The 26,713-nt window shown below is 52.4% G+C and overlaps 5 protein-coding genes and 1 non-coding gene across 6 annotated transcripts; 3 read left to right on the plus strand and 3 right to left on the minus strand.

Moving 5' to 3' along the window:
* Window positions 1-235: 235 nt before the first annotated feature.
* On the plus strand, window positions 236-1,996 carry UHO2_03956 (putative malate synthase, glyoxisomal; the record flags this gene model as incomplete). Its single annotated transcript, XM_041559913.1, has 2 exons — window positions 236-263; window positions 426-1,996. The coding sequence occupies 2 exons, from the start codon at window positions 236-238 to the stop codon at window positions 1,994-1,996; spliced, it is 1,599 nt and encodes a 532-aa protein (XP_041415847.1).
* A 2,480-nt stretch (window positions 1,997-4,476) lies between these two features.
* Window positions 4,477-9,872, plus strand: UHO2_03957 (uncharacterized protein; the record flags this gene model as incomplete). The annotated part of the gene is made up of 2 exons (XM_041559914.1): window positions 4,477-4,578; window positions 5,079-9,872. The coding sequence occupies 2 exons, from the start codon at window positions 4,477-4,479 to the stop codon at window positions 9,870-9,872; spliced, it is 4,896 nt and encodes a 1,631-aa protein (XP_041415848.1).
* Window positions 9,873-10,594: 722 nt separating this feature from the next.
* Window positions 10,595-13,015, minus strand: UHO2_03958 (uncharacterized protein; the record flags this gene model as incomplete). Its single annotated transcript, XM_041559915.1, has 1 exon — window positions 10,595-13,015. The coding sequence occupies one exon, from the start codon at window positions 13,013-13,015 to the stop codon at window positions 10,595-10,597; it is 2,421 nt and encodes an 806-aa protein (XP_041415849.1).
* Window positions 13,016-13,242: 227 nt separating this feature from the next.
* Window positions 13,243-13,357, minus strand: UHO2_10248. Its single transcript, XR_005960756.1, has one exon. It is a non-coding gene; the product is annotated as a ribosomal RNA (ribosomal RNA).
* Window positions 13,358-13,650: 293 nt separating this feature from the next.
* On the minus strand, window positions 13,651-16,005 carry UHO2_03959 (uncharacterized protein; the record flags this gene model as incomplete). Its single annotated transcript, XM_041559916.1, has 1 exon — window positions 13,651-16,005. One exon carries the CDS (start codon window positions 16,003-16,005, stop codon window positions 13,651-13,653), a length of 2,355 nt encoding a protein of 784 aa, XP_041415850.1.
* Window positions 16,006-16,522: 517 nt separating this feature from the next.
* UHO2_03960 (uncharacterized protein) lies at window positions 16,523-19,864 on the plus strand (the record flags this gene model as incomplete). The annotated part of the gene is made up of 4 exons (XM_041559917.1): window positions 16,523-17,522; window positions 17,622-19,381; window positions 19,426-19,458; window positions 19,616-19,864. The coding sequence occupies 4 exons, from the start codon at window positions 16,523-16,525 to the stop codon at window positions 19,862-19,864; spliced, it is 3,042 nt and encodes a 1,013-aa protein (XP_041415851.1).
* Between the last annotated feature and the right edge of the window lie 6,849 nt (window positions 19,865-26,713).

Genomic DNA, 26,713 nt, shown 5'->3' on the forward strand with positions numbered 1-26,713 from the left:
AAGAAATCCAGAGAGACTGTTCACCTTGTCCACACTTTTGCGGGCGTCAGCTTGAGGATCGCCTCTATCTGGCGCTGAGAATATATAGACCAGAACCGCTTCCTTGGCTGCTGTATCATCATCACCCCTGCACCTCTACCGTCGCTCCCGCTTCACCTCTCTAGTCTCCTCTACAGCTCATCGTCAGAACCGGAAATCACCACGATCCCCACCAAAAGGCAATCACATATTCACCATGTCTGTCGAAGGCGTTCGCGTGCTCGGTAGGTTTCATAGCGCAGTTGTTCCAGGCTTCGATTGTCCGTTCGAATGTGTCGAGGAGCAGTATGCTGACCATGTATCCTCTTGTAATCCTTCTCTGTGCTCCATCGTGAATATTGCTTGGCATGTTTGCTCTGCTGTTTTGCTGTTTCATCCTCACACAGGCAAGATCGAGGGTGAGCAGGCCTCCATTCTCACCCCCGAGGCTCTCAAGTTCTTGGCCGTGCTCCACCGATCTTTCGAGAGCACTCGCCAGTCGCTCCTCAAGGCTCGTCAGCTTCGTCAGGCGAGGTTCGACGGCGGTGCTCTTCCCGACTTCCTCCCTGAGACCGCTCACATCCGAAACAACGCTACTTGGCAATGTGCTCCCCCCGCTCCTGGTCTCCGTGACCGACGTGTCGAGATCACCGGCCCCGTCGACAAGAAGATGGTCATCAACGCTCTCAACTCGGGCGCATACACCTACATGGCTGATTTCGAAGACTCGACTTCGCCTACCTGGGCCAACCTCATGGACGGCCAGGTCAACATGCGCGCTGCCATCAACCGCACCATCGACTTCAAGCAGAGCAACGGCAAGGAGTACAAGCTCAAGCCGCAGGGTCAGACCGCCGTTCTCCTCGTCCGACCTCGTGGCTGGCACTTGAACGAAGAGCACATTGTCGTTGACGGCAAGCCCATGTCCGGCTCGCTCGTCGACTTTGGTCTCTACTTGTTCCACAACGCTCACGAGCTCGTCCGATCCGGCTACGGTCCTTACTTCTACCTCCCCAAGATGGAGAGTCACCTCGAGGCCCGTCTCTGGAACGACGTCTTCAACCTCTCGCAGGACTACATCAAGATGCCCCGCGGCACCATCCGCGGTACTGTGCTCATCGAGACCATCACGGCCGCTTTCGAGATGGACGAGATCCTCTACGAGCTCCGCCAGCACTCGTCCGGTCTCAACTGTGGTCGATGGGACTACATCTTCTCGTTCATCAAGCGTCAGCGTTACAACAGTGGCTCGATCCTACCCGACCGATCTGCCGTCACGATGACGGTCCCCTTCATGCAGGCCTACGTCAACCTGCTCATCCAGACCTGCCACAAGCGTGGTGTTGCGGCCATCGGTGGTATGGCCGCCCAGATTCCTATCAAGGACAACCCGCAAGCCAATGAGGCCGCTATGGAAAAGGTGCGTGCCGACAAGCTCCGCGAGGTTCAGGCGGGTCACGACGGTACGTGGGTTGCTCACCCTGCTCTCGTCAAGATCGCTCTTGAGATCTTCGACAAGCAGATGCTTGGCCCCAACCAGTACCACGTTCGTCGCGAGGAAGTCAAGGTTTCGGCTCTCGATTTGCTCAACTCAAACGTTCCCGGCCAGATCACCGAGGCCGGTGTCCGTGCCAACGTCGCTGCCTTGCTCGTCTACTGCGCCAACTGGCTCAATGGTCTTGGCTGTGTTCCGGTCGCCAACATGATGGAGGACGCTGCTACCGGTGAGATCTCGCGTCTTGGTCTGTGGTCGTGGGTCTACCACAAGCAAAAGACGGCTGAGGGTAACGCCATCACGCCTGCCTACGTTGACCGCATCCTTGACGAGGAGGCTGCCAAGGTCTCCAAGATCGGTGCCAGCGTCGAGAAGGCCAAGCGCTACATCGCCGACCAGGTTCGTGCTCCTGCACCGGATGAGTTCTTGACCACCGCTCTGTACTCGCACCTTCCTCACCAGCACGCTCCTGCCCGTATCTAAGCGATGCCGAGTGAGAAGTGCAGCTGTCATTCAGCCTTTTGTTCCGTCTTTTCACGTCCTTTGTAATGTATGCAACGTCCTCTTTGCCAAGCATCCAGCATTCTATCAAATACTCGGCCTGATTCAAAGGAAGCCTTGGTTGGGTGAAAGCTTGGGGGAGAATGTTTTCTCTGACAAGGTGGACGTCTGATCATAGTCGTGCATGAAGGTCTTCCCTGGAGCCAAGTGGACTGCATTGCATTCTAAGAGCAGTGATCTGCACCGTACAAGCATCAGAGCAAGGTCGAGATTGAAGGCTATAATGGTCTATTTCTGGCCCTTGCAAGCCGGTCAAGGTCGAGAGGCTTGATGGATGCGACTTTTTCCCTGGTCAATACACGCGTTGCTGCCGTTCAAGACGAGGTGGAGAGCCTTGTTATCAGCGTCAGTTAGGGATTCTGTTTCTGGATTGCATTCGCCCAAGCCGCTCAAAACGTGTCTCATGCCGCGACCAGAAATGCGCTTGCGGATAGCAGCCGAGCGAACGACCTTGGCTAGGATAGCTTGCCATCGTTGATTGCTCCTTGATCTTCTTGGCCATCAGCATCTATTGGATTCTTTGCAGCCTTGCAACAGCATATTTCTCTCAATCCAAAGCAGCACGCCAGCTCGCTTTCAACCGCTCAAATGCGGAACCAGCAACAAAGACTGTCCAAACTCGGTCTATCCTACTAGCCGCACACACACACCAACAAAGCCGAGACTCCTCCGGCACTCACTCTTACTCGCCCGATCAGCAAATACATTGACTCGCCTCGCAGTTGCCATGTCAACGCACCGCACGGCATACCTCATATCTCGGGTGTCAAGCCTCGAGAGTAAGCTGCATATCTTCCCACGAACTTGGCCCTTATCTCGGTCGCGCCAACACCGCGCTTGATTTCGGTCTTCCGGTCTTCCGGTGCCGAATACTCCGACCTAACATGGTAGACCCTGGAAATATCGACGTCGATCTGATAGCTTTTACAGAAGCCAAGTCGCAGATTGTGGCCCGCATTATTCCTTTTTTTTTTTTTTTTTTTTTTTTTTTTCCCAGTCCCTCTTTTTCCAGTCCCTCTTTTTCCAGTCCCTCTTTTTGCGGAAATAAGGAGTCACTCAACAGCGATGATCGGGAGATATCAGTCACAGTACGGTGTTCGAGCTAAGGAGCAAAAACACTATACTATATTGACATGAAGAAAAGAATGTGGCAGGAGCTTCGAGCTCCCCGCTAAGTATATATACAAATGTGTGGCACATACCCAAGTGTGAGTGCATCCCACCTAATGACAATGTGTAACAACGAGTGGGACGTCGTTGCACCCGATCCCCCTCTCCCATCGGCGCTGCCCGATGTTTTTAGCTGAGATCGACTTTGTTTGATCTCAGCCAGGATCTGCTCTGCCCGATAGATTTCAGGGTCGCGCTGGATCGTCCTCTTTAGCACTTTTCACTTTCTTTTTCTTTCAATTTACTGACACTTTTTGCAAGCGTCTGGTGACACACAGAACTGCGGCCCTTGATCACGCTACTGGAGCATCCTCTTTTGCACTTGGTGAGTATTGATCAAAGAGAGAGAGAGAGAAAAAAAACTGCTCAGTGACTGGCTTGTCCACTTCAGTCTCCTGAAGCACGCATCCATCCGACGGCGCCGAGCGAGCTTGTGCCAAACAATGAACGGGACATCCTTCTTTGCCTTCATTGGAGGGTCACGCTTTGATGCGATGGTGCAGCAATCATTCGGATAAGCTTCGATATTGGCGCACAGACATCCGATGGGGACGTCATGAGTTGATTTAAGCGCTCGCAAGGATCTGCCCAGCCAGTCGGTTCCGATTGAGCATCTCGCTTGGAAAGTGCAGGTGTCTCGCTCTGGCCCCCCTGCCAAAGTTCAAAATACGAGCCTGCTTGTCGCAGCGGCTCAACTCGTTTCCAGGTAGGTTATTTGCTCCTGCTACTTTTTTCCAGCTCCGTTCGGTATAGTTCAATGGAGCCTCAGCTTCATTGGATGGAAGTCAATGGCAGGAGTTGCACCAAAAAGGGCTCGACCTCGGATGACCAAGTCTGAAGCAACTTGGTGGCGGTCAAATCGCGGGTTGGCATTCTTTGCCAGTGCTTCTCTGCCCATCGAACCCTTTTTCGAAGCAATATGACAGGCATCCGAGGCAGGGGTGACGTGGTGAACTGGATTTATTTTTTTGAATTCATTTTTTGAATTCATTTTTTTGGATTTTTGGATTTTGGTGTCCAATTTCGAATTTTCGACCAGAGAGAGAGAGAGCCATCTGGTGCCTGAAGCAACGATCTGTCACCTGGATCGCACCGCTGACCCTCCCCTTTTTGTTTTCTTTTGTTTTCTTTTGTTTTCTTTTGTTTTCTTTTGTTTTCTTTTTTAATAACGTTTTTACGCCTGTTATGTCATCCTTTCTTCTTTCTCCCCTTCCTCTCTGTCGCGATTCTCGATGCTGCGCATTGTTGCCGTGCCTGCCTTTGTTCGTCTCTCTCTCTCTCTCTCTCTCTTTCTCTTTCTCTTCCCATCGACATCCACCAACCAACTAACATCCGTGAGCTCCGGACCCCGGCTTCGGTTCCTCGGTTTTTCTTTCCCTTGCTCTGACTATGCAAACTTGCATTGGCATTGCTGCGTACCCTGTTTCTCTCTCTCTGCCTTTCTCTCTCTCTCTCGACCCCCTTTTAACCGTCCATCGCGCCTCACTCTGCATCACATCGGCTGCCTTTTGCTGCCCTTCTTGTCTCGTCCCTTCTCTACTGCTGCTTCTTCTTCCTCACTGCCGCCTCTCACTTCTCCCTGGATCTGCTCCGACGGTTCGATTGCGCTTCGCTTGTTCTCCTTTTCGGTGGTGGACGCATTCTCTGGCTCTGGTTTTGGCTGTCTCTTCGTCATCGCTCGCCATCATCTACGTTCACCATCTCTTTCCTTCCCTCTATCTCTCCCTCTCCGTTACCGATCATCGTTACTGCGGCCGCCTGCGAACGATTCGAGCGAGCAGGAGTTTCACGTTCATCCAATTCCAGCCTCATCAGGCTCTCAAAAGCTCTACAGATCCCGCTCCTAGTGTTGACATCCCTTCTCGACTTCATTTCGACTTGCCCAACAGCACACATTAGGTTCGCCTTTGTCGTCCTCGCTACCACAACTCACTTGTCCTGCATTGCGGTTCTCTCAGTTCGCATCCAATCATTCGCAGAGTTAGATTTGTTTGCTCTGTTCTCTCTTCTATCTCAACCACTTCTTCACCAAAGATACTCCTGTTCTCTAGGGCTCTCTTCCAGCGAGTCCCAGAGCCGTCACGGAGTGTCTTCAAAGTCTGTCACCATTTCAGATCAACAAGCCCGCCAAAACTCTTTCCAGCCCCCTTTGTCACGCAAACGACCCGTGACAGAGGCAGACTCCAGTACTTCGGCCCATTCAGAGTCGCTTGCGGAATCCAACAAACCCGCTCAGGCGGCCGCTGCTGCTGGCCCCTCCCCTTCTCCCAAGAGGGCGCGTTTTGAGGACACAAGCAGTGGTATCCTCTTTTCCGCCTCCGCCTCTGGCTCCATCGCCTCGGCCGCTGCTGCCTCGGTACCTCTCACTCCCTACTACGAATCGGTGCCACCCCATTACACGCCCTTGCCACCGACTCGCGCCATCTCTTCACCCCGTGCTTCCGTAGCGCCGCGATCCGGTAGCAGTCTAAGTTTCCAGAACATCCCCGCCAGTGGTCTAGGTGCTGCTCACAGTGATCCTAACTCGCCTTCCACTTCCAGCAACAGCGCAGCTCCGCGTCGATCCAACGCGCCAGCTTACAGCGCAGCTTCCACTCCAGTTAGCTTGGTCCCCTTCCCACAAGGTTCCTCCTACTTCTCCGATTCCTCATCTGTCAGAATGTTTGATCTCGACGAGTCCGTTCGGGCGCTCTACTTTGCGCCCACCCCGATCCTTGTGCTCGATCACAACAGGAGAATTCGCATGATGAATCGCCCGTGCGAGAGCATCTTCCTGATGACCGGCGTAAGCTGTATGGGTCAGACCATGGAGAAGTTGGTTGCTGATAAGCATCGAGGCGAGTTTACCACTGCGCTTAATGAAGCCGCACAGGTCAGAGCAACCGCCGCTTGGGCACCGCCCGTTTTGACTCGCCTCACATTCTTGCAGGACGACCAAAAGATGTTCTCGGCAGACATGTCGATATCCGCATGGCATCCCACCGACGAAGTCTTCTCTGAAGTGTTTAACAGCCACTATGTCAAGAACATGAATACCGAGACTGACAAGCAAGCCTGGCCACAGGAACAGGGCATCACGCCCATCACCTCGCATCCACAACCTCACCGCACCGACTCCATGGAGACGCGTAGCACCTCCTCGCTGCTCCCTCACGAATCCTACTTCACTATCAGCATTGTACCCACCCGTATGGCTGAAAGACGCATGAGTCCCGCAGACTTGCACCTCAATAAGGTCGACCAGCTCAAAGAGGCCGTCTTCCACACCATCGAAACCCCACTCATGGCCTTGTCTGCTGATGGCTCCACCGTCATCCGCAACCGCGCTTGTGACGAGGTGCTCAAGAACTTTGAGAAGAAGAATCCCCAGGACAAACCCCAAAAGGAGTTGCCCAAGCCCAAGAAGGAAGACGTCGAAGTCGACCTTTCTTGGCTTTCTGATGTCATGGAATGCTACACTGAAGACTTCAGCGAGCCGTTCCCAGAACAGGACTGGCCCATCTACCGAGCTGCCATTCTTGGCCAATTTACCAAGCCTATTCGAATCGGTTGCATGGCTACCGACACCGGCGCACGCAAGGTCTACGAGATCAGTGCCAAGCCAATGCGTGACGCCGGAGGTTTCGGAGAGCACATTGGTGGAGTCATCACACTTGTCGACGTCACCGATCAGGACACAAAGCACAAGCTCGAGGTCGAGAAGAAGGGTGAAGAATATTTCCGAACCATCTGTGACAGCATGCCCCAGCTGCTGTGGACCACAAGACCTGACGGTCATCACGATTGGTACAACGAGGGCTGGTACCGCTACACAGGTCTTGATCCCAACGACTCTTCCGGTGTTGGCTGGCAGCGCGTGTTCCACGAAGATGATATGGTCGAGACCAACAAGCGCTGGTCCCACTCGCTGCGCACTGGCGAGCCCTACCAGACCATGTACCGATGCAGGAGATACGACGGCATGTACAAGTGGATGCTTGGCCGAGCGCTGCCTCTCCGCGACCAGTCTACGGGCAAGATCATCAAATGGTACGGTAGTTGCACCGATTGTGACAACGAGGTCAAGGCGCTCGAGGCTTCTCGCAAATCGCAGGCCCAGCTTACGAGCGTCATCAACCATGCACACGTCACCATCTGGTCCATTGATCGAGATGCCATTATCACCATTGCCGAGGGTCCCGGTGTTCGTACGCTTCGCCTTGCTCCTGGCACACCTAATGGATCGGATGGCTCCGGCTCCGGCTCCGGCTCCGGCTCTGGCAACTCGATGTCTGGCTCCCTCTCCGCCACCGGCACTGCCAATGCACGCAGCGAGGATATCAAGGATGCCGAATCCCAGACCAACAGTCAGAGCGCAGTCAGCGGTCATGGCAAGCGCAGCAACCAGCGCACCATGATCGGTCGCAGCATCTATGAGGTCTGGGACTCGCCTGGTATTCGCGAAGCGATCAGCCGTGCTCTCAACGGCGAGTCTGTTGTCCAGGAGATGGAGATCGAAGGTCGCTGGTTCCGCACACAATACACGCCCCAGCGCGAGGAGTCGTACGAGCATGATGCAAACGAGGGCCCCATCATTGGTGTCGTGGGTGCGTCCATGGACATCACTGATCGCCGACGCGCTGAACTCAAGCTCGAGGAGTCGATGCATGAGCGTTCGCGAGCTCTCGCCGCTGAGACAGCTGCTAAGGAAGCCAGTCGCATCAAGTCCGAGTTCTTGGCCAATATGAGTCACGAGATCCGAACACCCATTGCTGGTGTCATTGGCCTGTCGGAGCTGCTCTGCGACACCCCGCTGTCCAAGGAGCAACGAGATTTTGCCGAAAACATTCAGCGATCTGCCGATGCTCTGCTAACGGTGATCAACGACATCCTCGATTTCGAGAAGCTTGAACTCGGCAAGATGGATCTCGAGAAGGCTGCTTTCAACCTCAACGTGGTCATCATGGATACGCAAAAGATGCTTACCTTTGCAACCCAGAAGAAGGGTCTCGAGTTCCGCAACGAATGTCAGCTCAACTACACTGGCCAAATAACAGGTGATGCAGGCAGGTTGCGGCAGGTGCTTACCAACTTGCTCACCAACGCAATCAAGTTCACAGCCGTAGGCTCCATCACTCTTCGCGTCATCGAGACCTACGAGGATGAGAAGAGTCTCCACGTTCACTTTGAAGTGCGCGACACCGGTTGCGGTATCTCGCAGATGACGCTCAAGAAGCTCTTCCAGCCATTCAGTCAGGCCGATCCATCCTTTGCCCGTCGCTTCGGCGGTACTGGTCTGGGTCTGTCGATCTGCAAGAACCTGGTCGATCTCATGGGGGGCACCATCGGTCTCGAGTCGGTGGAGAACAAGGGCTCGAACGCATGGTTCAGCATTCCCTTCGAGAAGGTGCGATCGAGCGAATCGAGCGGCGACTCGTCGCCGGATGAGGAGGCAATCCCAGAAGTGCAGATGGACGAAGCGACCAGCAGCCTTGGTGTCAGCGAGAACCCACTGCAGCGACCCAGGAAGGATATCTGGATCTTGGTCGCTGAGGACAACCTCATCAATGCTCAGATTGCGCTCAAGACGCTCAAGAAGATGGGTTTTAGCTGCAAGGTTGCCAAGGATGGTCTCGAGGCCATTGAGGAGGTCGGCAAGCATCCATACGACTTGATCCTCATGGATTGCCACATGCCCAACTGCGATGGCTACGAGGCCACAAAGCGATTGCGCAAGTCGAACAGCGTCGACGTTCGCACGACTCCAATCATCGCTATGACGGCTTCGGCCATTCGTGGTGATCGTGAGAAGTGTCTTGCCGCTGGCATGTCCGATTACCTTTCCAAGCCGGTCAAGAGTGTCGCGCTGGAGACGACCCTGGTCAAGTGGCTGTTCGACCCTTCGACCCGACAGAGTCTCTCGAGGTACGTTGCTGCACCCTCTCATGGCGACTACTTTGGTCTCAAGAAGCCTGAAGGTGGACTCGAAGTGACGATCCCAGCGCCCGGTCAACCAGGATCTCTGCCTCAGCTGATTGAGCGAGACTCGACCGAGACTGTGATGGGCCCTCGCTCGATCCAGTCGGGACGCCGTGGCTCCTTGAACCCGATCTCGGAACGCGAGAAGGTAGCAGCCGAGATCGCTGCAACCCCTTCACCCGTTGTGGCGTCTCAATTATCGCAGTCGTCGTACTCGGTAGCATTCGCCGGCTTGGATGAAAAGGACGGCAACAGCCTCGAAGAGCTGACTGCCGAGGGCTCGAACCCAACCTCTCGCGCCGAGAGCGACGATGATGTCTCCTCTGACGCTAGAGTCTCTTCCAAACCTAGCAAGAACAGCAAGCGTAGGCTCTTACGGCATGGCCCTGTCAAGGTGAAGGCCAACGATCCCATGCCTGCCAAGTTCAAGCCTGCACCCAAGGTTCTCTCGGCTCCCGAGCTGGCGTTGGCGGATAAGCCACCTATTTTCATTCGTCGTTCGTCGCGCGAACAAGGCGGTCTTGGACGTGATTTGGAGGGTGAGGTTGTCCGAGCGATGGAAGATGGCCGCGAAGGATCCTCGCTCGGTGTTTCGATGGAGGAGGCGGCCGAAGATGGTGCTGAGGCCATTGCTGAAGACAAGTCCGCCTCGACACGTATTCAAACATAACTTATATGTTGGAGCGAATCACGGACTTGATTGGTAGGAGGCGGTTTATTACGTATGACTGATACGATCATTGGATAGACCGAGGCATCCGGCCTGATACGAACATCGGTCATCCCGACGACCGACCTGATAGAAGCCGATACAAGCACAGCCTTCCTACATTATAGACGACTTGTTTTCCTATCTTTCCCAGTTTACCGGTCTTGGCTTTCGGCTTGTCATCATGTACTTTTTCTCTTGCAAACGTTATGGGCTCGTGGTGAAGTACGTGTGTCAGATATCGATGATTACAAGTATCAATTGTGATGATCATCATGAACTAAGTACATGGTGATTCAAGTGTATATATATGTCTCCTAGCATTCTATGTAAACGTGTATGATACAAGAATAATGAGTCTGAAACCTAACAAGGAAGCTATCTTGGCTATATCTTAACTCGTGTGCCAATGCTAGTTGCAATAGTCGATCCAGGTAATCAGGTAATGTGTGATGTATACCCAAGTGAGTGAGGTTGGCGTTAATGTGAGCTCCGAGTAGAAGTTGCATGCTTCAAGTTGAAGTTATATGCTTTCACTATATGGTGGTTTTTTTTTTTTTTTTTTTTTTTTTTTTTTTTTCCCACTCGTTCATTGATCAATCTGGATTTGCATTTTTCTGGCTTTACACTGCTGGATGAAAGTGCGTGTCTGTGATTGCGGAATACAGGGTGTGTCTGTGAGTTTACAAAACAAAGAAAGGTTCTTCATCCTTCTCCCCTCCTCCGCCGGCCATCTCGTCGCTATTCCCATCGTCATTGTCATCATCACCGCCTGCGAAGCCAAATGCATCTCGATTAGCTCCGCGACGTTGTTGTTTCTTCTGCCTTTTCAGTTTTCTATACTCTTGATCCCAATCTTCATCCTCCTCTTCCTCTTCCTGATCTTTCCTTCCCTTTTTCGACTTCTTGCTATTTGTATCAGCCTTCTTAGCCTCGGCCTCAGCTTGCTCTTGCTTCTTCACCTCATGAGCCTGATTTTTGAGGAACTTGCGTTTGGCCGCGCGCTTTTCTCTCTTCGCCTCTCTCAACTCCTTCTTTTCTCTTTGAGCTGACCATGCTCCCTCCGTTATACCATCGCCAAATTTCTTTTTGCGCTTCTTCTTCTCCCCTGCAAAGCCCAGTAATCTTGCTCCGGTCGAAGAGGCATCTGATATATCACTATCGCTATCACTGTTCCCCTCCTGTTCCTCTTCTTCCCTCGCCTTCACCGCAGCAGCTTTCGCTTCTCTCTCCAATCTGTGCTGCTCCATGTTCGCCAATCTAGCTTTCTCCTTTGCTTTATCCTTATATGGAACAGCAGCGAAATCAATGCTTTCCTCTGGATAGGTCATGTCAAAAGCTTTCCTAGCTTTCAATTCTGGCATAGCCGGTAGCCGAATCAATGCAAATGCATGTGCGACAGCTGCGAGGTCCAGGTCGGTGATGCGGAAGATGTACGACATTTCGTGTTTGGAGTATGCGCGGATATAGGATACGTATCCTCGAATAGAGTGGTCAAAAATTTCCCTATCACTTTTTGCGAGGTTGCGGATCGAAGATTCGAGTTCTCGTGCGGCGATATCGTTGCTCAGTGCTGATGGATCATCAGTGGGTGATGTAGGTTCGGAAACCCCTTCGAGTGTGGAGGAAAGGTAAGGATAAGGAGCGAGTGGAATACGTTTTCCACCCATATATGCAACGAAATCTTCCTCTCTACCAGAATGCAGCATTACGATGGCTCTGCCGCGTCGACCTGCTCGAGCTGTCCTACCGCATCTGTGCGAAAATACTTTTGGGTCCGTTGGAGGGTCGTATTGCACCACCACTTCCACGTCTGGTAAGTCCAACCCCCGAGCGGCGACATCAGTACAGAATAACACGGTCGACCCCATTCCGCCTTTAGTAGGGTCGAGAGAGGTGGATGTAACAAAGCCATCAAACATACTCTTACGTTTCGAAGGAGTCTGTTTCCCATGTAACGCAAACAATTCTATCCCCTTTTGCTTGAACGACGGCAACGCACTGAACACCGAATAGAAATAGTTAACCTCGGCGCAGGTGGCAAAGTAAACAATGAACTTTTTCGCCCCACCACTCATCCCCTTCTCACTCGCCTCAAATAACAGTATCCGCACTAACTGAGCAAGTTTGTTCTCCGGCCTACACACTTGAAACAGATTCTGCAACGTTGCCGGAGTTCTCCTGAATCCATCCACCGCCTTATTGGAGTGTTTGGATTTCGCTTCGACCTTCACCACCACTCGTACGGGGTTTCTAAGACCCATTCGCACTAGTTCAGAGAGAGCTTCGGTCATTGTTGCGCTGAACAATCCCGTTCTGCGTTGTTTGGGAAGAAGGGAGAGGATTCGACGTAGGTTCTCGGTAAATCCGAGATCGAGTAAGCGATCTGCTTCGTCGAGGACGAGGAGGTCGAGTTCGGATTTTTTGACTCCTTTGCGGGTGAGTAGCTCTTCCAATCGACCAGGGGTCCCGACTAGAATGTCTGGTCCAGAGTCTCGGAATGTTCGGTAATCGTCCAGTGGGGTCGACTTTGAACCACCGACGATGAGTTGTGCTCCGGAGATACGAGTTGTTTTGCGAGATATGGTGGAGTGGGTGAGCTTTGGTTCCTTGCGTGGTGCGTCTGAGTCCGAATCTGAGTCGGGGTCACTTTCTTGCTCTTGCTCTTCTTGCTCTTCTTGCTCCTCAGCAGCAGCTTCAGCGCTGCTCTGTGCATCCAAAAACATCTGTATGACCTTGTAAATTTGCTCAGCCAACTCCCGCGTGGGACTAACAATCAACGCTCCCACCTCGTCCTTTTTCAACTTTGTCGTTCTCCGTAACAGCATCTCCAAAACTGGAATTACGAACGCTAACGTCTTACCCGACCCAGTAACCGCTTCAACAATCACATCCTTGTGAGCCAAAAAGAGCGGTATCGTGGACGCTTGAACAGGAGTCATTTGAGCAAATCCGAGGTCGGAGAGTAGGGAGGAAATGAATGGTGTTATAGCGGGGTTCAGTTTTGACCATCTTCCAGCGTAGGATGGAGCTGTGCGGAGTTTTGATGGTCCTGCCATCGAAGTTGGTGCCGATGGCGGAATAGTGGTGTTTGTGCCTCTCATGATGGAATGCGTGCAGCTGTAGAGCTGCTGATGGGTGGCGAGAAGAGTTGGTATGGCATGAGGTCAAGAAGAATGTCGGGAGGAAGTCTGGAGGTGCATTTCGAAAAATTTGAGTCACGTGCATGTAGTGAACCCTTGTTGCAGCTCAAAACCTCCACACTTCAGAGCAGCACACAATAGCAACAAAAATAAAGGGAGAAAAAGAAAAAGAAAAAGAAAAAGAAAAAGAACTGCAGCACCTAGGATTCCCGCGTGGTCCCCCACCGCAGTACTGACTAGGCGATACCTTGCTTAACTTCGCAGATCGGACGGGATGCGGTGCTTTCAAGGTTCTATGGCCGCAGATGTTAACTTCAGTTTACTAGCACATCAATATCTGTATTAGATACTGCCAAAATTGAAAGATTCACAGACCACAAGAGAGTAGTTGCACACTTCTGGGTTAGGATGGGGGCTGAACTCGCTGCGACTAGATAATAAGTTCTAGCCGGACCATTACTATAACTGAAATAGAGAGCGGTATGGGATACATGTAGCAGAGACAAAACTGCTCAAAGAAGCCAGGCAAAGCAAGTATGGGTTCAAGACCAACGAGAGCCAGCTTTGAACACATGCAGAAACGACAAGTGACGCTGTTACATGACAAGGCACTTCTCATCACGCTCTTTGAAGCCCATCGCCTCCAGTTCCTCGGCTCGACGTTCCTTCTCGTTGTCCTTGTTCTTCTCCTTGACCTCCTTTGGGAACCATGTTTGGAGATACTTGTCGGATTCTTCGTCCATGTTGCGTTTATCGGCTGACTTGACAACACCTGGAGCTCTGCAGAGCGGACAGTCGTCTTTACCCTGTCTCTGGAGCTTGACTAAGCATCGCAAGCAGAAGAGATGCGAGCAGTCAAGACGAACAGGTCGCCAGGCTACAGAGGTGCAGATCGCACAGCTGTAGTCGTCTACCGATGGCAAGATCGGGAGCAGAGTCGTAGTGACTAGGGAGAGAAGGATGTGTGGCAGCGATTCTGACAGGATACCTGTGGTGGCCGATGGCAAGAGTGCAGCGAGGGAAGGATGGGCAGCTGAAGAAACAAGCCCAGTCGAGTTGCCGTTCAATAGCTCAGGCGTTTGCTGCAATGCCGATGCTGGCAGATTGATCACTCCACCCGACCCGACAGGATGGATCGCCATAGCTCGTCTCGAAGCCTCCTGTTGAGCCATAAACGTCCTCAAATCATTACTCGCCGTCAACGCCGTCCTTTTATCGTGCTTCTTCAGGATCTTCCTCGCCGCCTCTACATTGACTCGCTGGAACTTCTTGACATCCAACAAAGCAAAGTTGAGACGCAAAAAGTCCTCAATAGCCGCTGCACTAGTCTGGTTGTTCAATCCTTGACTACTAGGTCCTGTTCCGAGCTTGAGCTTGACCAATCTACCCTTCTTATTCGGAGCTGGGGCGGCATTTGGATCGTGGATCCATCCACGCTTGGCAAGCTCAATCGCAAAACGTTTCAGTCGAGCTTCAGTTTCGTCGATACTTAGCTCGCCGCGATCCTTTTCGCGTTGACTTTCAAACACCTGCGTGTCGACCCAAAGCCCGAAGATCTCCCTCCACACGTAGAGGTCGTTCTTCGATGCGAATGGGCTTGACGCGCGTGCGATGGAAGAGCAAAGCGACTCGGTCTCGGAGACAAAGTTGTCGCGTTGGTGGGACTGGATGTTGGACAGGTTCTGAAGTGCGTGTGTGAGGGTATCCAGGAATTGCGTATCGGCGGTGAGAGGGATGACGATCTCGCGAGATCGCACTCCGCGCTTTCTGCGAATTTCGCTTTGACGTTTGGCTTTTTGCTCCCGGGTCTCGCCTTCGGGTCCGTCTTCGGGGATGGTGGAGAAGCGTCGTGTGGGTATGGCGGAAAGCTCGATGATTTGCTCTTCGATGCTCTTGCGGCTGCTGGCGTCGTCTGAAGCGCTACCGGCGTCGTCCTGCTGGCCTTCATCGTCACTTTCATCGTCGGAAGGAAGAGGCGATTCGATGTAGAGTCGGATACGAGGTACTGGATGATCCGGTGTTCCGCCGAGCTCGTACTCTGCACGTGCACGTCGACCGAACTTGCCTTCAACCCAACGATGCTTGGCTGGACTTGTGCTGCGTTCGGTGCGAGAAGCGGAGGGTGATGCTAGTGATGCGCGACTAGGCCTGACAGGGGTTAAGCTGGGATCCCAATCGAGCTTTGCCTCTTGCCTCCACTTGCTGGCAGACCAATCGTGGTGTCCTGGGCTTGGGTCATGGGAGTAGCTTGCTCTTGTCTTGCCGTTGACGTCGGGCGAGCTGCTCCCTTGTCGCATCGCAGCGAGAACTTTACGACCGATGCCTGCCCATTTGGTCGGATCGGGTGCCGAGCCAGCATTGAAGGAGGCTCGTGTGCGCGAGCCGGACTGGAGATGCACATGGTCGAGTGAGGTGCTGAGCTCTTCGACACCGTGACTGTAACTGCGTGGCTTGGGAGAGGTGGGAATAGCAAGAAAGTTTGATGGGGCTGGTGACGCGGATGCCTCAGCTTTTCGGTTAGAGCTAGACGAAGCCTCATCGAGATAGATCCCTTTCTTGTGCCCAGGCGAAGGGGCTCTGCGAATCATGTCCACCGAGAAGTCGCTGACCCACTTGCCAGCCGGAGTGAGCTCCTTTTTGGTTGTTGGCTCATCTTGCTGTTCCGAGCTGTTGCCGGAATCATCTGCTACTGCTGAGTCGAGGTCGTCCAAGTCGGCATCGAGTGACTGGGGTTTCGTCTTTGGCGGAGAGGAAGTTGGTGAGTCGGTTTCATCCTCGGGGCGGATAAGAAGCTCCCGAAGGACGTCAGCACCCAAGCCGATGGATTCGAGTTCAGCAACAACACCATTGATGAGCTTCTTCAGATGCTTGTACTCCAATGCTCCATTTCTCCACTCCTCCGGAAAGGAAGAATCGGCCATGGTCTCCATGTAGGTCTTGCCGAACTTCATCTTGGCTGCTGCGTGGCGCCCCGCGCTTCTACGGTGATGATAACGTCGTTGTGGTCAGAGCGACAAGGCGCTCCGCAGTAGTTCACCGACGGCCTGAGTGACGGTGGTGCTGGGACAGGAAGTTGCAGAAAGATGAGAGCTTCATTGAGCCAAAAAAAAAAAAAAAAAAAAAAAAAAAAAGGTGAAGAATGGGGATCGCTGTCGTGCGAGGTCGAGTGAGTTGAAGTAGATAAAGCCGCACAAAGCGTGGAGACAGTGAAGGTAGTGCTTACGGCCGAGTAAAAGGCCTGAACATCTTAGCACGGACCACATGTGTCACAACCTACTCAAGGCAAATGCTTTGTTATGCTCCGCAGTCCGCCGCTCTTCTTTTGTATATAAAAGACTCCTAGCTCTCTCGCTCTCTCTCTCTCCTACCATCATCATCAACAAAGACACCTCAACCCCAACCACTGACGAATGACTCCAAGACGCTGACGAATGACTTCAACTGATTAAGAGTCTGACACTCAACGCAATGCCGCCATCGACAAGAGCTGGACAGACGGGAAGGGGCGATGATGATCAAACGACCACAAGCAATGGACAGGAGGAAGGATGGCTCACGCAGGTAGTCAGGATCCTCCAGCTGGCGAACCCGGCACTATCGGCAGAGGAAGCAATAGTACGGGCCATGGGTCTGGTCAACATTAGCAACCAAGCTCCACGCGGGGAGACCGAAAAGATCCCCAAGGACGTATCGAGCTCCATTGCTCACATCAAGAAGCTCAGCGATAGCAATTGGCACACCTGGGAACCCACCTTTATCGACTGCCTCCAGAGAGTGCATAACGCGAAGGAAATCCTGTATGGTACCGTTGTACCCGGGAGCGAGGAATACGATGAAGACCTAGACAAGGCACTCGTGGGCCTCATCCACGCCTGCTGCGATAACAGCCCGGATAGCCGCATCGACACCTACACCGTCAGAGGGGTGGATGAAGAAGTTCAACTTGGTAGCACACTCTATGCCAAACTCAAGAAGGCACTAACACTAAACGACGCTGTAAAGCGAGCAGGACTGCAGGATCGTATCCACACAGTGCGCTTGCACAATCGAGACGTTGTCAGACTAGGCAAGGAACTTGATTCGATCTGGAACGATGCGGCACGCCTCGGAAAGCGTTTCGACGAGGACCTCAAGAAATCAACTCTCTATCGCTGCACGGCTCAAGATTGGTTCTACGCCAACACCGTCGATGCACTGAAAACGGCCAAACCAGACTGCAAGTATGACGAAGCCTACCATGCACTGGCCAAGAAACAGCAGGATGGTGAGATCACTGGTCGTATTAGAGGAGCAGCAAGGGTCGCCACAAACGCGGAACAGGGGAGTGCCAACCAGGCGGAGCAAGGACCCAGGGGAAGGCGCGATCCTCGCAATCCCTTGGCCCCTCCAAAGTGCTATGCTTGCGGAGGACCAAATCACATTGCTCGAAATTGCACAAACGCACGAGGCACAAGCGAACCTGTCGCTCGTACGACACAGGAGGTGAACCACTAGGAACTCGGGTGCACCTTTCTAGCAGTCGACAGGGGCGAGCGATCAGCATGCGACACCTGGATCATCGATTCAGGTGCAACCCATCATATGGTAAATGATGAGAGAATGCTGCTCACCTCAACGAACAAGGTCGGCCAAATCAGTACGGCAGGGGACGAAAAGCTTCAGGTGAAGGCTATAGGAGATGCCTCCCTTCGGGTCGGTGAGGCCACCATCCAACTATTGGATGTGCTTTATGTACCGAAACTGAATGCTAACTTATTGTCCGTACAAGGCTTGATCGAGAATGGTGCACGAGTAATCTTCGATGAGTTTGGAACTACCATAAAGCAGAACGATGGTACCCAAGTACAATTCAAAAGGGACAGAAGACAGGGCCACTTCAAAGTGCGAGGACAAGCACTGGCTTTGGAACTGGAGGAAACACGAGATGGCGTCCCAGAGGACAACCAGAACACAGGAAAACTAGATAATGCCCCAGAGGGCAATAAGGACACGAAGCATCGAGACAGCTACCTATGGCATGAGAGGTTCGGACACCCAGGACGAGACAAAACGAGACAAATCCGGGCCCATTACCTAGGTACCGATGAGGAAATGGAACATGAGTCGAAGCACTGCAATGCGTGCAGTCAAGGAAAACAGACTCGAGCACGGATGAGCCAATCAGAGTCGGAAAGAATGGAGGCACCATTAGAGCTGGTACACGTAGACCTGATGACAGATTTCAAAGGACATGCCAACTACCACTATGCACTAGTTGCTGTGGACGACTTCTCCTCTCTGATCTACGTGGAACCACTCTGCACAAAGAGTGCTGCACTCACGGCGCTGAGAAGGTGGATAGCCAGGATGGAACGGGCAACGGACAGGAAACTCAAAACACTCCGCAGCGACAATGGAGGAGAATGGTGCAGCATAGCAGCCGAAGACTGGCAAACTCAAGAGGGTTTTAAGTGGCAAAAGAGCGTCCCGGGGATCAGCGTCCAAAATGGACGGGCAGAGAGAGCAATCAGATCGGTCCAAGAAAAGATGCGCTCGATGCTGATTGGTCGAGCTTGCCCTAGAGAGTTGTGGCCGTATGCAATCACAGCAGCAGCACACGTGATGAACCTTACCCCGTCAGCCACCAAAACCATTCCCCACGAGGCCTTCTATGGAACCACTGCGCACAAGCTGGCCCAGCAACTGCGAGTCTTCGGATGCTTGGCATGGGTTCATGTTCAACAGAAGGACCAGCAAGGCAAGCACGGAGCTAGAGCAAAGCCAGCCATCATGATTGGGTATGACGACGAACACAAAGCATGGAAGTTTTGCAACCCGGACCAGCCTGCGTCAATTCAATGGAGCAACTCAGCAACGTTCCATGAGGACAAAGGATGGAGTGATCGCCAACAAGAGGCAGTCAGGCCTGTGGTGACCGCGGAGGTCGAGGAGGAGAGTGTCACGCCAGCCATAGTGGAGGAGGAGACCAAATCAGAGGCTGCAGTGGAGGATCTCCTAACAGCCGAAGACAGCACAGTAGGCGCCGCCAACACAGCAATACTGAACCTGGACCCAACACTTGGGGAAGCAATGGATGGTGAGGATGCCCAGCTCTGGAAGGAGGCAATACGAAAGGAGCTAGAAGGACTCGAGGCAATGGGGACTTGGGAGGTGGTGCACCAACCGCCAGGAGTACCACTTGTGGACTCTAAGGTTGTGCTTCGGCTGAAGCTTGATGCTGATGGTGTACCTGTTAAGCACAAGGCACGACTGGTTGCAAGGGGCTTCACACAGAGAGAGGGGATCGACTACCAAGAAACTGTCAGGGGTCTCGCGCCTGAAACCCAGGTCGGTCTGTCGAGATACTCGGTGACTATCAAACTGTGCGACAGCTATTTGTCAGGGGTCTCGCGCCTGAAACCCAGGTCGGTCCGTCGAGATACTCGGTGTCTATCAAGTTGTGTGACAGCTATTGTCTCGGTATCGGTGACTATCAAGTTGTGCAGTGACAGCAGGTGGCGTTCGTTGTATACACTATCGTAGGTTTCGACTGACCTCTGTGGACACTCCGTTCAGGGGTAGCTCGGCACGATCGATATCAATGTTATGATGACACCAAGGTCTGGTGTGAGTGTTAATGATGATGAGGTTGATGGTGTTGGTGATGGGATTGGTGATGTCGATGATAATGAGGTTGATGGTGTTGGTGATAAGGTTGGTGGCGTCAACACGAGTGTCCAGTGTGTTGACTTGATGCTTGAAGTGATCCCCGGACCGCAGTGGACTACTGCCTTCGGTTCTATCTATATCCGGACCGCTAACCTGCTATAGGCGCCTTCGGACGTCAGGTAGTGGTGATACAACACACACACTACGATGAGGAGCAACCTTGATAGATTGCTGCTATGCTGACTGAAACTAATGTATACTTATGCTGAAGTGATAACTAGTTATGGTGAGTAGAGTGGATGGGGATCCACTCGACCTATGATGATGAGAAAGCATGGTTATATACCTCTTCACAGCATTGCCAGCGATGCTGCTCCTGCTCTCTCTCCAGAGAGTACCTTCTTCATCGAGTATTGCTCAGGGGCCTCTCCTGCTTAGCACCCCTGTGCCTCTTGTCGACACTGCTCCTCCTCCTCATGACCTGGTGTCGACTCCTTCGACACTGCTCCTCCTCCTTTGATCAGTGACAGTTCCTTTGGCTCTTGTCTCTCGAGCCCCTGAATGGTAACCATCTGCATGCTCCTTGAGCTTGGTCCTCTTCGTGGCTTGTGCTTGGCCCTCCTTTGCATGTGAGTCCATAGGAGTCCATGGTCTCCATGGAGACTGCACTACGACCATGCTCTCTACTGGTGTCGACTAGGTCTTCGATACCTGTGCTCCTTCCATATGAACCCATGACCCTCCTGCTTCTTGAGTATCCAGGCCCATGACACTACCCCCCTCTTAAGAGCCGAGCTCCGTCGAGGCATGCTCTGGTCTGGTTCATGCTGACTCCTCCTCCTTGACAACATCGCCAACATCATCCTTCCTCCTTCTCTCAACGTCATCCTCCTTCCTCTTCCTGTCTCTACTCCTCCTGTTCTCTCCTCCTCTCTCCACTCTGTCTCCTCCTTCGTCCCCCCTCCGACACCTCATACTCCTGGATGAGGTCGGGACAGTTGAGGTTCTCTACTGGTTCCCATGAAGCAGCTTCCTCTGAGTACCCTCTCCACAACACCTTGTACTCCGTAGTCCCATTGTGTGAACGCTTGTCGATGAGTGCTTCGACTTCGAAGTCGAGGTCCTCATCTGGAAGTGATGGTATGGTGGGCTGTTCAGCACGTTGAGGAAGAGAACTTGTTCTTGCTGGCTCGAGCATGGAGACATGGAACACATCATGCACCCTAAGGTTTGCTGGCAATGTGATTCGATAAGCTCGGCGTCCTACCCGTTCCTGAACTGGGTAGGGTCCTGCAAACCGGGTGTCTAACTTGGGTGTGGGTCTCCTTGTCTTCCAGTTTCGTCGGTTGATATAGACCATATCACCCACCTTAAACTCGATGTCCTTGTGCTTCCTGTTATACTGGTCTACTGATCTACGTTGTGCCTCTCTGATCTGCTCCTGGAGGTACTTGCAACGCTCCTTTCCATCCATGAGGTACTCGAAGCGACCTGGATCATTGACCCCTAGTCGTTGAGGGATGTCAGGATGAGCTTTGGGGTTCCATCCATAGCATGCAAAGAATGGTGAGACACCAATGCTGTTGTGGACCGTGTTGTTGTATACAAAGGCCGCAGTGTCCAGCAGGTTGGCCCAGTCATTCTGCTCATAGTTGCAGTACATCCTGAGATATTGCTCTATGACCTGATTGACTCTCTCTGTCTGACCATCAGTTTGAGGATGGTAAGCCGTGCTAAGTGAGTGCTTCACACCCATTTGCTCTGCAAATGCCTTCCATGCTCCTGATATGAACTGCCTGCCTCGGTCCGAGACCATGTGGTCTGGATATCCGAAGAGTCTAACCATGTGTCCATATAGCAATACTGCAGTCTGTTTGGCTGTGACTGTCTTATGGGTTGGAGCTAGTATGGCAAACTTGGTTAACCTGTCGACAATGACTAGGATAGAGTCATAGGTCTTGGAGTCATACTTCTTTGATGGTGGTAGTCCTTCAATGAAGTCGAGGGATATGGAGCCCCAGGGCCTGTCTGGGGTTGCTAGTGGCTGTAGCAAACCATATGGACGATGACGAGGAGCTTTGTACCTAGCACATACAGGACAACTTGCTACATAGTCTGCAATCCAAGCTGTCATGTTTGGCCACCAGTAATGTCGTTGAGCTGCCTTGATGGTAGCATCTCTTCCTACGTGTCCAGCAGTGATACCATCATGGCATTGGGTCATCACCATGAATCGCAGATGCTCTACAGAGAGAGACTGTCCATCTACCTCTTTGGCACTCCTTGAGTGTCGGTTGTTGGTCCTCCCTGGCATGATCACCTTGGGGATAACCAACCTTCCTCCACTGTACCATAGGTCATCCTTGAGTTCGAAAGGCTTCTTCCTATGTATCTCCTGTAGCTCTTGGTCTAAAGGCTGGAAGATCTTGACCAGGTCTTTGAGGCCTTTTGATGCTATGGACTCCATCGAGATCATGGGGGCCACTAGGAGCGAGTCATGGTCTGCTGTCTCCTTGAATACTCGAGGAGGCAGTAGTTGCCTCACATTGTGATCCTGCTCTTCACCAGCTGGTTGCATGTCTGTCCTTCTGGTGAGAGCATCGGGTTCACCACCTTTGTCTCCTGGTCGATACTGCAATATGAAGTCGAAGTCTGCTAGTAGTATGGCCCATCGAGCCTGTCGACCTGTGATGCGTCTCTGTGACTTGAAGTACTTGAGGGCTTCATGGTCAGTGAGGATGACCAGTTGGTTCGGTAGTCCAGCTAGCATGTGTCGCCACTGAGTGAGGCAGGCGACCACAGCTAGGAGCTCCTTATCATGGATCTCATAGTTCTTCTCGGCAGAAGACATCTTCCTAGAGTAGAAGGCCACTGGATGCCATCGTCCTTCATGCTCCTGCTTGAGCACTCCTGCTATAGCAAAGTCACTTGCATCAGTCTCCAACCTTGTTGGAAGGTGGTAGTCGAAGTGCTGAAGCACTCCTGCTGATGTGAAGGCCTGGATGAGCTTGTGGAAAGCCTGTTGGGCCTCCTCTGGTAGCTCGAGCTTCTTGAACCGTTCTATAGGTTTTACCAGTGCTGTCAAGGGCTTGGCTATGCGAGCAAAGTGGGCTATGAACCTTCGATAGAAGTTGGCAAAACCCAGGAACCTCTGGATGTCATGGATTGACTCTGGCATTGGCCACTCCTTGACAGTGCGCACCTTTTCTGGGTCCATCTCTATGCCCGTTGGCTTGATGATGTACCCCAGGAACTCGACTGTCTTGGTGTGGAACTCACACTTCGACAGCTTAGCAAAGAGCCTGTTGCTCCTTAAGCGAGTGAGGACCTCGGTGACATGCTTCACATGTACCTCTTCAGTGTCACTGAAGATCAGGAAGTCATCTAAGTATACCACTACATATACTCCAATGATGTCTCGGAAGATGTCATTGATGAATGACTGGAAGTGAGCCGGAGCATTGGCTAGGCCAAAGGGCATCACTAGGTACTCATAGAGTCCCAACTGAGTGCCAAAAGCTGTCTTCCATTCATCTCCTTTAGCAATCCGAATGAGGTTGTATGCTGCTCTAAGGTCTAGCTTGGTATAGATCCTTGCCTTCCTGAGTAAGAACAGCTGCTCCTCGATGAGGGGCAATGGTGCCCTGTTCTTGACAGTGATCTCGTTGAGACCTCTGTAGTCCACACAGAGTCTGAGACCTCCATCCTTCTTTGGTACGAAGAGCACTGGTGATCGTGCCGGGCTCTTCGATGGTCTTATGAACCCCTTCTCGAGGTTCTCATCCAAGTATCTCCTCAACTCGGACATCTCCTTGGGTCCCTTAAGGTATAGGGGCCCTTGAGGTGGCTTCCCTCCTTCTATCAACTCGAGGTGGAGATCATGCTCGGTATGATGGGGCAGCTTGTCTGCTTCCACCTCATCAAACACATCTCGCAGGTGTTGGTATGGCTTTGGTATGTCTGCAGCCGTCACCACCTTATCTACCTCCACCTCCATCTCGACTCCTTTGTCTGCGCCTGTAGGTACAAAACCAAAGGCTGGGAGTGATGATGGTGGCTCCTCTAACAGCATGAACCCTATGGGTCCATCTTCCAGAGCTGCTCGTAGTATGCGCTCTGCTGAGACAAACTCGTTACCATGGAGGGTTGGTCTCCTCATGGTTAGGTCCCCTGCTCTTGCTGCTTCAGGGGGTCTCCTAGGGGGTCTCCTAGGGGGTCGGTCCTGCTCCTGAGTCTTGAACTCCAGCTGGCCCGTATCCCATTGTATGGTGGGTTTGAGCCTCCGTAGCTCAGTGAACCCCAGGATGAGGTCATAGTCTGCAGTGTCGGCCACTGAAGCTTCGACCACACCCAGATTGTGTGTACCAATGGATACCTGCATGCTCGCAGAACTATTGATGGAGAGTTGGTGCCCGGTGACACCATGGATCGATCTTGTTTTTATGGGTTTTGTGGGTATTTGGTACTTACTAATGAAAGAATCTGAGACTATGGACAAACCAGCACCGGTATCAGCTAGTATCCGAGCAGGATGGTCTTGAACCATTCCAGAGAGCTCCAGTACTGCTTTGCCTCCACTGGTAGAGAAACATACTTGACAATCTTGATATATACAGAGTGATGGCGAGGAGGTTTGTAGAGCAATGCATGCCATCAGTGCATCACCCCACTGACGTTTCCCTCGTCATCATCATCATCGTGCTCCTCCTCGTGATCGAGGTCCATGGGTTGCTGGTATGAGCTGAGGTCCATGGCCTCGGGGTCACCCGTCTCAGTGCTGCCTGTGGGGCCATCTCCTGAGTCGGTGGCCTCCTCGAAGGGGTCTGCTGTGGTGACCATAACCTTTGGTCCCATGGGTCGAGAGCTAAGAGGGTTTACCCTCCTGCTGGGGCAGTCTCTGGCCCAATGGCCGATACCTTTGCATACATGACAGGTGTTGATACCTGATGGAGCAGGGCTTCCTTGCTTCGAGGGTTGGGTGGGATGATGAGGAAGGGGTCGGTTTAGGTTTTGTATAGTTGCTTGTGTAGTTGCTTGTGATGGTGATCGAGCTGGATAAGGTTGAGTGGGTTGTCTGATGGGGATCGAACTTTGATTTGGCCGAGACCCAGTTCTTAGTGGAGGTGACGTGGCATTTGGAAGTGAGTGTCTAGCCGAGGACTGCTGTAGTAGCATCCTCTGTCGATCGATCTCCTCGACCTCTCGATACCACTCCCATCTCTTCCCAGGTGGATTCCTCTCGAACTTCTCCTGTATGCTACGAGTGAGACTACCTCTGAAGAGATCAATCACTAGCTCATTGTCATCTAGGTTGACCTGTCCTTCCAAGTCTCTGAACCGCTCTACATGACGTGTGGCGGCACCAGGAGCATCATGTCATGGGCCTGGATGCTCAAGAAGCAGGAGGGTCATGGGTTCATATGGAAGGAGCACAGGTATCGAAGACCTAGTCGACACCAGTAGAGAGCATGGTCGTAGTGCAGTCTCCATGGAGACCATGGACTCCTATGGACTCACATGCAAAGGAGGACCAAGCTCAAGGAGCATGCACAGCCACGAAGAGGACCAAGCTCAAGGAGCATGCAGATGGTTACCATTCAGGGGCTCGAGAGACAAGAGCCAAAGGAACTGTCACTGATCAAAGGAGGAGGAGCAGTGTCGAAGGAGTCGACACAGGTCATGAGGAGGAGGAGCAGTGTCGAAGGAGTCGACACCACTCAAGAGGAACAGGGGTGCCAAGCAGGAGAGGCCCCTGAGCAGTACTCGATGAAGAAGGTACTCTCTGGAGAGAGAGCAGGAGCAGCATCGCTGGCAATGCTGTGAAGAGGTATATAACCATGCTTCTCATCATCATAGGTCGAGTGGATCCCCATCCACTCTACTCACCATAACTAGTTATCACTTCAGCATAAGTATACATTAGTTTCAGTCAGCATAGCAGCAATCTATCAAGGTTGCTCCTCATCGTAGTGTGTGTGTTGTATCACCACTACCTGACGTCCGAAGGCGCCCATAGCAGGTTAGCGGTCCGGATATAGATAGAACCGAAGGCAGTAGTCCACTGCGGTCCGGGGATCACTTCAAGCATCAAGTCAACACACTGGACACTCGTGTTGACGCCACCAACCTTATCACCAACACCATCAACCTCATTATCATCGACATCACCAATCCTATCACCAACACCATCAACCTCATTATCATCGACATCACCAATCCCATCACCAACACCATCAACCTCATCATCATCAACACTCACACCAGACCTTGGTGTCATCATAACATTGATATCGATCGTGCCGAGCTACCCCTGAACGGAGTGTCCACAGAGGTCAGCCGAAACCTACGATAGTATATACCACGAACGCCACCCGCTGTCACTGCACAACTTGATAGTCACCGATACCGAGACAATAGCTGTCGCACAGTTTGATAGTCACCGAGTATCTCGACAGACTGACCTGGGTTTCAGGCGCGAGACCCCTGACACATCACTTGTGAGTCTGAGAGCCAACAGCTTGTTGTATGCCTCCATCCTAGCATTGCGTGGGTTGAACTGCTCTGACAGTCGCTCTGTGAAGTAGTGCCAATCATTGAACAACCTTCCTTCTCTAGCTCTATCAATACGGAGCTTGGAGGTCCACCACTCTCTTGCTGTCCCTTCCAGTTGAGCACCCATGTGATTGATCATCCTAGACTGCTCATACACCTGGTTGAACTTAAACCATGCTTCGGCTTCTAGAATGAAGATCTCCATGTCTCGGGGATTGAACTTTGGAAAGGGGGTGGCAATGGGCTTTGACCGGTTAAGCTCTGCCATGATGCTGGTATCCTCCTCGTGGTCCAGGGGGTAAGGATCCGTCCTAGTCCTGCTGTAGGGGTCCAGCTTAGTCTTGACATATCTTGGCCCCGTAGGTGAAGCATACTTCTCGTAGTTGATGTCCTCCTGCTCATCCAGGTTGAATGAGACTGATCGTCTTGGTCGTGGAGCTGGAGTAGGAGTATGTGGGT

This window comes from Ustilago hordei (genome assembly GCF_900519145.1).
Source record: "Ustilago hordei strain Uho2 genome assembly, contig: UHO2_contig_07, whole genome shotgun sequence".
In the NCBI taxonomy this organism is placed as follows: domain Eukaryota; kingdom Fungi; phylum Basidiomycota; class Ustilaginomycetes; order Ustilaginales; family Ustilaginaceae; genus Ustilago; species Ustilago hordei.